The following is a 12,950-nucleotide window of genomic DNA, read 5'->3' as shown; positions in this document are numbered from 1 at the left end:
TATTTGTTCTTCTTTAAGCTTCAGAAATAGAGTCTGTGATAACATCGGGAAATCAAAGTCTGTGTAGCTGGTTGACTAGTTTTTATTTTTTTACACAAGAGTACAGATAGTTCTAATGCTCTGAAGTCATTGGACTTTATCTTCTAATATCAAGAGAATTTACTGCTGTCCTCTGGAGACAACAGACATAGGCCCACTGAGGTGTGGACAACTTTTCCCACATTATGATAATTTAAGAACTATAATTTCTGTATAGTCCACTCTCAGCCTATACTCAAATAACTTGTATCTAAACTAACTACTTATATTTAAACTACTGTTCTTAATTTGCTGTATAGTCCCTGTATTTAAACTGCTGCACAGTCTGGTATGTCCAAGTATTTAAATCTACTGTATAATCTTGTATGTCCAATTCACTCCATTGTGAATGTTTACTTGTAGACCGTTCTGAGCTACTGGGAGGACGGGATAAAAATCTAAATAAATAAATAAATAATGGCGGAATAAAAATCACTAATGTAATGCAATGTAACTATGCTGCAGCTATTATTCTATAGTGTGAGCCTTGGGTGGATAGACCAGGAATTGAAATGCCTAAATCTCTCACTATAATCCACATCCATGTAGGCTATTTGTCCCAGACTAGACAGCAGCAGACCAGGAAGTGGAGAAGTGGTTAGTGCAGCGGGCAAGTCACTTAATCCTCTATTGCCCCAGGTATAATACTTAGATTATGAGCCCACTAGGGACAGAAAAAGTGCCTGCATATGCAGTAATACAACCACTTTGGTTGTACCACAGAAAGGCAGTATCTCAAATCCCAATACCCTTACTGGTAGCACATTTATCCTGCATGGATAACAAAATAGTCTAGTTCAGAGATACCAATTTGCCACATGGGGGGCAACTAAAGAAAAGGGACCTTAAAATTGACTGCTTAGGCCTAGCCTGCTCAACCACCCACAAAAGTGGTCATAAAACAAAACACAGCATGAACTTTACCACATAAAATGTGCACACAACGATGAACAATGGGCCAGATTCACTAAGCAAACTGATCGTGTACCGATCGGTTTGCGACCTGATTTTCCTCCAACCCGATTCACTAACCTCTGTGCTGATCCGATTCCAATCCATGCATGCAAATGAGGGGAAACAGCATGCAAAGTAGGCAGGAATGCCGATTCACTAAACAAAAATCTTGAACACTGACTGGGCTAGTCGATCAACAAGCGACTCCTGGGGACCAGTTGCTCACGTCCTTTCCGACTGTCCTGCCAGCCCTGCAGCCCTGAAATAAACCTGCTTTTTGCCTCCCCCCAACTCTCTGTCTGGCTCCCCGGCTCTCTGCCGCGACTTGCTCTCTGCCCCGATCTCCTGCTCACTTTCCAGCTCTGTCTGCCCCATAGCCGCCCTGCTTCTGCCCCGACTCTCCTACTCTCTCCCCCTGACTTTCCAGCATTGTGCCCTGATCGCCTTCCCCGCAGTGTGAGCCTGTGGCTTTAACCCACTGGTTTAAAGCGGGTTAAATCCATGGGCTCGCGAAAAAGTTTAAAAAAAAGTTTAAAAAAGTAAAATTTAGCTCTGCCGGGCACGGAGGGTCTGCGCAAGCGTCGGGATCGCTATACAGCGATCCATGTTGTCGGATGGGGGTGTGCCTCCGATCGCCCCATTTGAATATTCTCCCTTCGTGAATTGGTCGGCCTGCTATGGATTGGCCACAGAGAGAGGCAGGTTAGTAAATCTAGCCCAATTTGTCATTATGAGGGGTGTCCTTTATGGCTCTGTCTACTTGTTCAGGAAAAAACATCCTTGGCTTTAGTGAGAGTTCTGTTCTACAGTGTTAGAATCATGGTAGAGGCATAAGTATAATAATTGTGGAATACTTAATTTCTGAGATATTTATGTATCCAAATTACATACCAGAGATATATAAACGGCAAGGTCTACATCATATCTCTTTAGTCCATCTTTCCATTTAGATTTTTCTATCAATTAGAATGTGCAGCCTATGCCTAAACGCCCAATCTCCACTACGTCTACAAGTACCCCCACAGCACGTCTACACTTTTTAGCCATAATGAAACAAAAACACGCCTAGGCCACAAACGTCCAACAGAAGGGCTTTTAGGCGAAGGAGGAGCCAGTCCTTCGCCTAAAAGCTGGATTCTGTAACCGGTGTCTGTCAAAAACAACGATCCAGGCAGGAGGGTGCCCAAGCCCTCCTGCCATGTCAAACCGCAACCCCACCCCCCCCTCCCGACAACATCGGGGCAAGAGGGAGCTCAAGCCCTCTTGCCCCGCCGACTCCCCGACACGATCGGGTCAAGAGGGAGCTCAAGCCCTCTTGCCCCCCCCCCACTCCCCTGACAAGTTAGATGCAAAGCACTGATAAAGAAAGCTAAAAAAGAATATGAAGAGAAACTTGCTAAAGAAGCAAAAACTCATAGGTACATCAGAAGCAGAAAATCTGTGAGGGAATCTGTGGAACCACTGGATGATCAAGGAGCAAAAGGGATGCACGAAAGATATGCAAGAACAAGTTAACTCAGTTGTACGTAACAGTTTCCAAACTTTATGGAAACTACGAACTCTTGGAGCATACTTTGATTTCTCGGCATTTAAGCTTTTGGTCCAATCACAGGTACTGAGACACCTTGATTACTGTAATATTGTTTACTTGACAGGTGTCAAAAAAACTATCTCCAGGCTGCGAGTTGCATAAGAATGTCGCTGCTGGATCAGACTAGTGGTCCATCATGCACAGCAGTCCACTCACATGGCAGCCCTTAGGTCAAAGACCAGTGCCCTATTTGAATCTAGTCTTACTTGCGTATATTCTTTTTCAGTAGGAACTTATCCAACCTTGTCTTGAATCCCTGAAGGGTGATTTCCCCTATAACAGCCTCTGGGAGAACGTTCCAGACCTCCACCACTCTCTGGGTGAAGAACTTTCTTACGTTGGTACGGAATCTTTTCCCTTCTAACTTTAGCGAGTGCCCTCTCATTCTCTTCACCTTTGAGAGGGTGAACAATCTCTTTGTCTCTTCTAAGTCAATTCCTTTCAATATCTTGAATATTTCGATCATGTCCCCTCTCAGTCTTCTTTCAAGGGAGAAGAGGCCCAGTTTCACTAGCTTCTCGTTGTATGGCACCTCCCCCAGTCCCTTAACCATTTTTGTCATTCTTCTCTGGACCCTTTCGAGTAGACTTATATTTGGACTGAATAAGTACGATCATGCTACTCTGTTGTTTTGGGAATTACATTGGCTACTGCTTGAGGCACATATTGTCTTTAAATTGGGTTGCATTTATTATAGAATCCTGATGAGTCAAGCTCCACTGTACTCAATGGATTTATTTTCAGCTTCTACATAAAAATTATCTCGTAAAACTCATGCCATATTTGTTTATCCATCTGTAAGGGGTTGCAAGTTTAAAAGATATCATGAACGGTATGCTCTCTTATCAGGCTGCCATTTGGGATAAAGACTTCAAGCAATTGCTTACTATTTCATTTTCCTATCTGGAATTTAGGAGACATTTGAAAACCTACTTGTTTTCTAGGTTCTTAGGTAATTAATTTCATTCTTATTCCAAATGTTATATTTTTTAGTCTTTTGTAAACCACATAGATCTGTGAGGTTATGCAGTCTTGAATTTGATTTATGTTTATGTTAAAATAGGCACATCATTCTTGAACACTTAGGGCTGTGTATCTTGATCGTGCGATCTGGTGTAGAGAAGCAGATGCAGGGGATGCATTTTCACTATTTCCCAGCTCCAGTCAGGATTTTTTACCTGGAACTCAAGCCATCTGGAATCCTATATCCCCAGGGGTACAAGAGGAGGCTAAGCCAGAGCTCCCGACCACCCCCCTCTTGTGCCACATTGGACACGGTCCTCAGCCAGCCAACCAGAGCAAATCTGGCACAAATCCTAGGTATCCTGGCCTGAGGATTCCATCTAGATCAATTCAGAACCAAATCGAGGTGGTTTAAGGCAGATAGAGGCTTTTATTTTAAAATTGGGAAATCCAAGATGGCTGCTCTGGCAGAAATTTTAGCTTCATAAACCGACCATGGGCATTAAATGAAGGGTGTAGAGTAAACCTGAGGAATTAGAGGACAGCCCAGAGTGATGGGAGGCCTAGCAGAAAAATGTAAATGAGGATCTCGTGATCAGAGATACACATGTTAAAAAATGTGCCTATTGCACTAGAAGTTAATGTAGAATGTGTCAGTGCTTACCACTGAGAAATATCCAACTGTGTCACATTAGAAAATTTTCTCTGCCATGTTTATCATTTAAAGTAATCTCTCTTTATATTTTCACTTAAGGGAAGTTTATAGAGAGGAAGGAAGCCTGTGGGATAGTGCAGGGTTCTTTGGGAAGGCTAACAATTGCAAGCCAGAATGGAAATAATGTATTTTTACTAGAAATTCTGCAACGCCTTTAACTATACTGGGATTTGGTTAGAAATTGAATTGCTGGCGTAATCTGTCTTCCTTGTGGGAAAAGCGTCAGATAAAGAGCTGAAGCTTAGAGTATTAAGCATTAGAACATCCCTTTAAATCAATAAGTTACAAACCTGGCCTGCATTATGCAGTACTTGGTTTCTACCAAAGTGGCTTTAGTGCTGAAACAGCATTACTAATCGCTCATCTCCAACATGAATAAACGATACAGTGATGCTGTAACCTAAATTACAGAAAGCTTTGCCTAGTTAAGTTCCACGGAAGCATTTTATATGGTATTGATGCACAGAGAAAAGCAGTTTTTTTTTTCCTCTCTCCTGTTTTTCAGATGACGTTCCAAATGTAGTTATTGAAGGAGTTCTCCATGGAGTATTTTACCCACATCTGCAGACCAGCTAGATGTTGCTGGAGAGAAGCGACAGCAAGTTTCTAAGTACTAAACTCTAAACCCAACTATGAAAATGCTACCATGCTCAGTATAATTTGTGACCCCTTACATTCCATACACTATATCATTTTATATGTTTAATGGAACGGTGCTTCTCACAGAGAAGGGGACTGACTTAAAGCATTACTCGCAAAACTAAAGTCAGGCATTAAATGCTAAGTGAATTTTACATTGAATTACACTAATTACTGAAAGCACTGAAATGTCTTTCTAATAGTACGCTATTGTCGTTCTGAGGACTTTCCTTTAGAATTACTGTGAAGTCTATAAAGCATCAGGACCAATTCAATTGATAACCAGTGATCTATCATGAAAACTCCACAGCTATTTATTGCTTTGGTTAAAAAAAAAAAAAAAAGTATTTTGATGCCCTGCCCATTTTTGTTTACAAATAGCCTCCATTTTACCTAACCAGACTTGAGCATCAGCTAGAGAAGTCATGAGTTCCTTAACGTTGCCACAATTGAGCAAAGCATTACTTGCACAAGCCCTTCAGAAGACAGGCTAACTGGTTTCATGGCACAGAATATATCCAGCAGGGATGTGCTAATAGCCTGGACCCTATCCATCTCCAATTAACTACATGGCTCAATTGCAGTATCGCTACGTTAGCAACACAAAGATCAAAGTGAGAAATTAGCTTTTAGGTTTTACAAAGGACCCACATCCATCGACCCAGTAACTAGATGTGATTAATATAACTGATACTTTCCAGCTAATGCAACATCTGCTGTTACATATAAGTATAAATGGTGGCTCCAAGTGATGGTGTGAACTTGTAGCTTGAGTAAAATTGAGTATTTAAAAAGCCGCCAATAGGAAGGTTGATCTCTTTTGTTACACAGCAGAGGTGGATAAGAAACAAAACCAATTTGATTCTGTTAACTAACTTACCTTTGAAGTATCAGGTAAAAATAAAAGAATTGTGCTGTAGACCTGTCTGGGTTTACCAGCGCAGACAGTATGGAACTTGGAGAAAACAAATCTCCAAAAGCAATACTGCCAAAGTATTTTGGCAGCAACTTAAACTAAATGATAATTATCTTGAAAAATGGAGGTACAGGTGTCTAAAGGTGATATTTTTATCAGCATGCGAGTCTGTATTTTCAGGGAATTCTACTGGCATTGTTTCTACCAGCAGGGTTAGTATGGAATGCTGTGAACCACATATTAACTGTTCCTTTTTAATGAGATTGTGTTTTTTCTAAATGATTTCCACATCAATGTAGAACTTCTGTGCCAACCTGTACAATGAGCATTTTAAGAGTCTCAATCACAGTGTCTTAAAATTGTGTTTAGTCGATCAACAGCCGGAAGGTATTTGAATGATACGAGATAACTGCAGTAGTTCACAAACCTGGTTCTTAGGATCCTGCAGCCTTTTAAGATATCTATAATGGATAGGAAAACATTTACACAGACTATTTTTCCAGCCTGTGGATATTCTACTAATTGTTAAAACATTTCTAGAGCACTACAAGGCACAATTAGCCCTGCACAAACACACAAAATAGCATTTGTAGCACTACAAGGCACATTTAGCAGAATACAAACACGCAATAGCAACAGGTCCTGCCTCATAGAACGTAGTCTAGTTGAGACACACTCGTCATGTCAATTTGTAGTAAAGAATAACTTCCATATTACAGTACAAACATGCTTGACAAGAGAGGTTCAAGAAGAGTTAGGGATTTTGGATTTCCAATATCCTGAAACTCTGCATGGCTGTGGGTCCCCGGGACTCCTATGTAAAACTGCTGCAAAGGAACCAATGAATTATATACTTATTGAATGTATGTGTATCATGCAATAAACTCCAGCAGAATACCAGGTGTGAGCTGCCTTTTTTCCAGGAAAATCACATCTAATTTGAGAATGTTATATATTCAGTTTAATAATGATACATACGAGGCTGAACACATTCTTAGTGGAACTATGTACAAGATGCAGACTACCATGGAGGTTACATGTCACACAAATGAGAAATCTGATCTTTTGACCTTTTTCTAAAGCTAAAATGAAATTGCTTTAAATCTAAAAGTTGTCACTATATAGGTTAAAAAGACATCTTCAGTTTTTTGTATACAAAAATACTTGGAAAAAAAAAAATGTTTTCAGAAACTGTGCATCGCTGGTTTTCACAAGCCAGGTGGCTAATGATTTGGGGACAGTTTCCTCCTATTCCTTGTGGGGTTCCAGCTCAACTGGAACCAAGACTTGATGCCTTAAGTCATCTTTCTGAGTAGAGAGGATTTTGCCTCCTGTTTCATATCATCTAGCCCAGTTTATTTATTAGGACAACTGCCACAGTGCCAACCATTCTCCTCGAACCCTGCAGTCCTAAGCCCTAAATGTGGTCACAGTTGCCCACTGACTAGAACTACCTCACCCCTATCCCCATCCAGTCTATTTGTCAGTGCTTATCACTGCAGAAACCCCAGCACTGATTGGCCTGGACAGCGGGAAAACCCATCAGAACTGAAACTAGGTTTACTTCCTGGCAAAGTCTCAGCATGACCACTAGGCCAGACCCTTAGAAAAAATCTAGATGATTAACAAAGATAATATATACAAATACTGTTACAATCACTTTGTGAAAAATGCCAGAGATTATGCTTAACAAGTCAAGTTGTTGATAGATCTGTGTTCCCCACAAAGTCTCTGGTGACTGGTATCTTTTTGGCCTACTGTAGGAGTTGCTGGGTTGAAAAACTGTTGTACTCATGTGTATTGTTCTCTCTTCTAATGATTTATCAGTGTCCATCATTGTTGTTAGTTTTCCTACTCATCTATTTCTACCACAAATGGTTCTTTGACAGTTATTTTGCCACTATTAAAAATCACACAGTCTTGAACAGGACGATCTTTAGCATCAGTCTGTTGAATTTCTATTGCATAGACTACAGTCTGTTGAAAGAATACATAAAAGAATATAAAAATTAATTATTAATCTCCTTTCATATCCTGGTGTATGTATTTCATTCTTTAAATCAAAAGTGCCATTCAAATTATTCTCCTATTTATATCCATGAGGATATGGCCTCGCATCATTCATGTTGACACCTATTGGGTATACCAAGGGCTTCTATTTTTATGTTTATAAGTTGTAAATTTTGGTGTATGTTTGAATTAGGGAATCTTTTGGAGTACAAAAGAGCAGTGATTCATTAGTAGCTTTTCTGGTTCAATCAAATATATACATTTGTGCAGCTGAGGTCTAAAATAGAGTGGAGAATCTAGGGCTAGGGAAGTGCTATTTCCCAATAAAAATATATTTCATTTGCCTCAGGAATCCTAGGTATAAACGCAGTACACTCCCACCTCCGTATTCGCGGAAGTTAGGGGCAGAACTGACCCCGAATATGGAAAATTTGTGAATAATTTTTGGGCTGACTCTGACCTACCCCGTCTCCCTCCTGCATCCCCGGATCTTACCTTGTGGTCTAGCAGTGACGCGGGGCAGGAGCAATCTTCCTACACTCCTGCCCAGTGCAGAGCCGTCATCAAAAATGGCTGCCTGAGTTCCCATTGTAGTCTCGTGAGACCACGGGAACTCACAGCAGCCATATTGGATGAAGGCTCTGCATGGGGCAGGAGTGTAGAAGCTTTACTTATGGATGCATGATTACACTGCTATCTCTATCAGAGAGCTAGGCATAGTTGGCAACTGTTGAATACTAAAGCAGATCTTATGTGATACCTTCTCATTTATTTATCCCATATGATCAGTCCCTTCTGTCTGTTATATTCTTTATAAATGGATCCTCTAAAATTCATCTTATAATAAAAATGAGATGTACATATTTCTTAATAGATGAGAAATTGGTAAACTATCCACATAGGTATGCTTCCCAGAAAGGTAGAGAGAAGAAAAATGCACATTTTTTAAAGTAAGATAGATTATAATTTGGGGACAGAAGCTCTGAAAATGCTACATTTTGCAGCATTTAGAGCCTGTAATCATTATTGCAATTTGCAAACCTGTAAATAATTTAACCCAAGGTCAGAAAGCCACAACAGACAGACATTGGCAGTATCATTTGCATAAAAAATTTTGATTGCCCTTAATAAATGTTGATACTTATTCTGTAATTAGCAGATCTTCTGCTTTCTAAAAAATAAAGCTTGATATTGCAGTTCCCTCTCCCCCTGTTCTGTAAATTCTTGCTCAAAAGACATACCGTATTTTTTGCTCCATAAGACGCACTTTTTTTCCCAAAAAAGTGGGTGGAAAAAAGGGTACGTCCTATGGAGCGAATACCCAACCCCTCCCCCCCCCGGTTACTTTAGTTAGATCAGGGTTTCTTGCCGGCTGGCCACCACCGCTGCTGCTGCTACTCGTTGCCTGTCACCGCAAGTGAGGAAGAGAAAGGCCAAGTGGGTGCAGCGATTGCACGCTGCCGACCCAGAAGCCTTACCCCCGACATCAATTCCATTGGCTGCCCCGGACCTTCTCTCCGATGTCAGAATTGGCATCAGGGGTAAGGTTTCTGGGCCAGCAGCGTGCAATCGCTACACCCATCTGGCCCTTCCCAGCAATTCGTTCCGTGCTGGCTCCCCCCTCATCCCTCGCTCTCGGGCCACAGTAAAACCATGGCTTGCGGTGCTGCGCTGACGAGTTTGACCCACTGCTGAGCCAGATGTGTCGTTACCCTCCCCCCGCCGCTGCTGCTTCATCCGACCTGGAGCACTCGCCCTTCGGTGATGTGTCTTCACAGAGGAAGCAGCGGGAGGTAATTAAATCCAACGGGCGGGCAGGCTTGGGGAGAGAGGAAAAGAGGACAAAGGCTGGAAGACACTGAGGGGAACATAGGGGGGGAGAGGACAAAGACTGGAAGGCAGTGAAGGGAAAGAAGAAGGGACAATTGTTGGGCCTGAGGAAGGAAAGAAAGAGAGAAAGAAATCACTAGACAACAAGGGGGGAGGGGGAGGAAGAGGACAAAGGTTGGAAGACATTAATGGGGACATAGGAGGGAGGGACAATTGTTAGGCCTGAGGAAGGAAAGAAAGAAATCACCAGACAACAAAGGTAGGAAAAATGATTTTATTTTCTATTTAGTGATCAAAATGTGTCAGTTTTGAGAATTTATATCTGCTGTCTATATTTTGCACTATGTCTATTTTTCTATAGTTGTTACTGAGGTAATATTGCATATTTTAAAAAGTCATCTGCCTTGACATCTGTGCCCTGTCCCTGCCCGCCCTGTGCCGGCCTACCACTAGACCACCATAGGGGGGTAGGGGGTAGGGTACAGAGCCTGGCAAGGAGGGGGGACAGGGTGCAGAGCTGGCAAGGAGCGTGGGGTTGGTTGCAGAGCCTGGAAGGGAGAATTTAGTTCAGAATGTTTTTTTTTTTTATTTTCTTGTTTTCCTTCTCTAAATCAGTGGTTCCCAACCCTGTCCTTGAGGACCACCAGGGTTTTCAGGATAGCCCTAATGAATATGCATGAAAGAGATTTGCATGTAATGAAGATGATAGGAGTACAGATCTGCCCCATGCATATTCATTAGGACTATCCCAAAAACCCAACTGGCTAGTGGTCCTCCAGGATAGGGTTGGGGGACAGTGCTCTAAATCTAGGGTGCATCTTATGGTCAGCTGCGTCTTATGGAGCAAAAAAGTACGGTAAGTAACTCATCACTCCCCTTCTCCAGGAAGCAAAAGCATTTTGTGAGCACAAAATCTACTGCTTAACTGCTTCCCTTCCCACTAGCATAGCTTTCTCGGCACAGGATCACTTACATACCATGCCCTCTAGGATTTTGCCAAACACCACATGTTTTCCATTCAACCAGGAAGGTTTGGTCAGAGTGATGAAGAATTGTGAACCATTGGTATCTGGACCTGCGTTGGCCATACTAACCCAACCAATGCCATAATGTTTAAGCTTGAAGTTTTCATCTGGAAAATGTTCTCCATAAATACTTTTACCTATGACAAAATATAAATGGGAAGAGAATGTATCTCTTAGCATCTTATTACATTTAGCAGAAAATGAGAAGAAAAAAGTTTTAATCATGGAGGTATGTCACAGTGTTCTTTTTTTATTATTTATTTTATAAATCTTTATTAATTTTCAATTCAAGAATAGTGCAATGGAATATACATACAATTAACTTCAGAAACAGCACTTACAATCAAGCAAAGAATAATACAAAATAGTTTCCCTCTCCCACCCTAATTCAAGAACAGAAACAAAGTGCATTAAATTATACATACTAGTAATTTCATAAAACAGCACTTACATTTAATCAATGAATACAACAAAATATATTACCCCCTCCCCCCTTCCCTGGATGTGCAAATCAAATAGGAATGAATCCAACTAATCAGAGTTAATAAAATTTGTCATTGGACCCCATAGTAATTTAAATAGTTTATTATGACATGATATTTCTGAGTTCATTTTTTCATATTTATAACAAACATAAAGATTCCCACCAAAAGGGAAAATTAAGTCTCTCCCAATTTTTAGTAATCATCTGCATGGATATCCCAGTCATAATGATAGTCTACTTTTATACCTTTCTAATGGAGGTTTTAGTCATTAATAATGTCCCACAGATTACCATCTCATAGGAAAACTGAATTGAAGATTCCAATATCAAATTAATTTGTCCCCATATTGACCTCCAAAAATTGAGTATCAAGGGACACTAGAACAACAAATGATCCAGTGTCCCTACTTCAAGATGACAATGCCAGCATCTATTAGACTTTGAACTGTCTAACTTTTGCAAACGAACTGGTGTCCAAAAAACTCTATGCAACAAAAAGAACCATGTTTGTCTCATAGATGCTGATGCTATACACCTCATCCTCCAAGTCCAAATCCGTGGTCATTGAGTAGCAGAAATCTGCTGCTTTATCTCAATGCTCCAAATGTCTTTTAGACTAGTTTTAGTTTTTTTATTTAGATATTCAGATATTAATTTATACCACTTAGCGGCCTGATGCCCTAGCAAATCTGTCTGGAAACATAGGCCTGGCAAGCTATACTGATTTGTTAGATTTGGCCAATCAGGGAACCCTTTCTGAATGGCCTGTTTCAACTGCAACCATTTATAAGCTTGAGACTTTGATATTCCGAATGATTGTTGCAATTGTGATAAATTTACCACTTTCACATTTTGAATCACATCATCTAAAGTTTGTATGCCTGCCTGCAACCAATGTTTCCAGAGGATTTTAGACTCGCCAATTTGAATCTTGGAGTTTAACCACAAGGATTGACACGTGGATTGTTGTATTGGAATAGCTTTACATTACATTGGTGTTTTCTATCCCGCTAATACTTTTCAGTTCTAGTTGGTTTACAACAAGAGTTGGCCTGGGCATTTCCAGGGAGAATACATGTAGTATGCATCAGGATCTGTGGAGGGTCAATCAAATTTACTTAGATCATTTGACAAATTTCTTGAATAGAAAGGTTTTAAGTTCTTTCCTGAATGTTTTATAGTTTGGTGTCATAGTCAGCAGATTGGAGAGGTAGCGGTCTAGTTTCGCTGCTCTGGTGACTAATAGCCCGTCATACATTTTTTTTGCTTTGTATACCTTTGATTGGGAGGTGGGTAAAGTATGCACGAGTTCTCCTTGGTCTGGATGTGTTTTTCCTGTTTATGCAGTTGCTCAGATAGCTTGGTCCGTTTCCATTTAGGGCTTTGAATAGGGTGCAGTAGAATTTGTATTGTATGCGTGCTTGTACTGGGAGCCAGTGTGAATCTCGGAAGGCGGTGGTTGTGGTCATATTTTTTCAGCGAGTAAACCAGTCTAAGAGCTGTATTTTTGACTGTTTGTAATTGTTTTAGCATGTTGGTTGGGTATGACAGGTATAGAATGTTACAGAGTTTGAATTGTTTGTTGTTGAAGTATTTTCGGATTTTCCGTAGGTTGCACATGGTTTCGAATGCCTTCTGGATCGTTTTGCCGATTTGAAGTTGCATGGTGCAGCCTTTGTCTATCATTATTTCCCAGCAGTTTTAGGTTAGATTGCATGGGGTTTCTGATGGAGTCTATTTCTATG

At 40.7% G+C, this 12,950-nt stretch overlaps 2 protein-coding genes across 2 annotated transcripts in view; one reads left to right on the top strand and one right to left on the bottom strand.

Annotated features, from left to right (window-relative positions):
- The window catches only part of SNX24 (sorting nexin 24), a 221,486-nt gene extending 214,733 nt beyond the window's left edge, over positions 1–6,753 (top strand). The window contains exon 7 of the mRNA XM_033929009.1: positions 4,807–6,753. Coding sequence (XP_033784900.1) covers positions 4,807–4,877 — 71 coding nt within the window. The 3' untranslated portion in view covers positions 4,878–6,753. The remainder of the gene's footprint in view (positions 1–4,806) is intronic.
- Positions 6,754–6,802: 49 nt separating this feature from the next.
- PPIC (peptidylprolyl isomerase C) overlaps positions 6,803–12,950 on the bottom strand; it is a 56,720-nt gene continuing 50,572 nt past the window's right edge. The window contains exons 3-4 of the mRNA XM_033929008.1: positions 10,674–10,858; positions 6,803–7,833 (exon numbers count right to left, since the gene is read on the bottom strand). Coding sequence (XP_033784899.1) covers positions 7,708–7,833; positions 10,674–10,858 — 311 coding nt within the window. The 3' untranslated portion in view covers positions 6,803–7,707. The remainder of the gene's footprint in view (positions 7,834–10,673; positions 10,859–12,950) is intronic.

The sequence above is a fragment of the Geotrypetes seraphini genome, chromosome 1, assembly GCF_902459505.1.
Source record: "Geotrypetes seraphini chromosome 1, aGeoSer1.1, whole genome shotgun sequence".
In the NCBI taxonomy this organism is placed as follows: Eukaryota; Metazoa; Chordata; class Amphibia; order Gymnophiona; family Dermophiidae; genus Geotrypetes; species Geotrypetes seraphini.
This window is presented reverse-complemented; position numbering and strand designations above follow the sequence as displayed.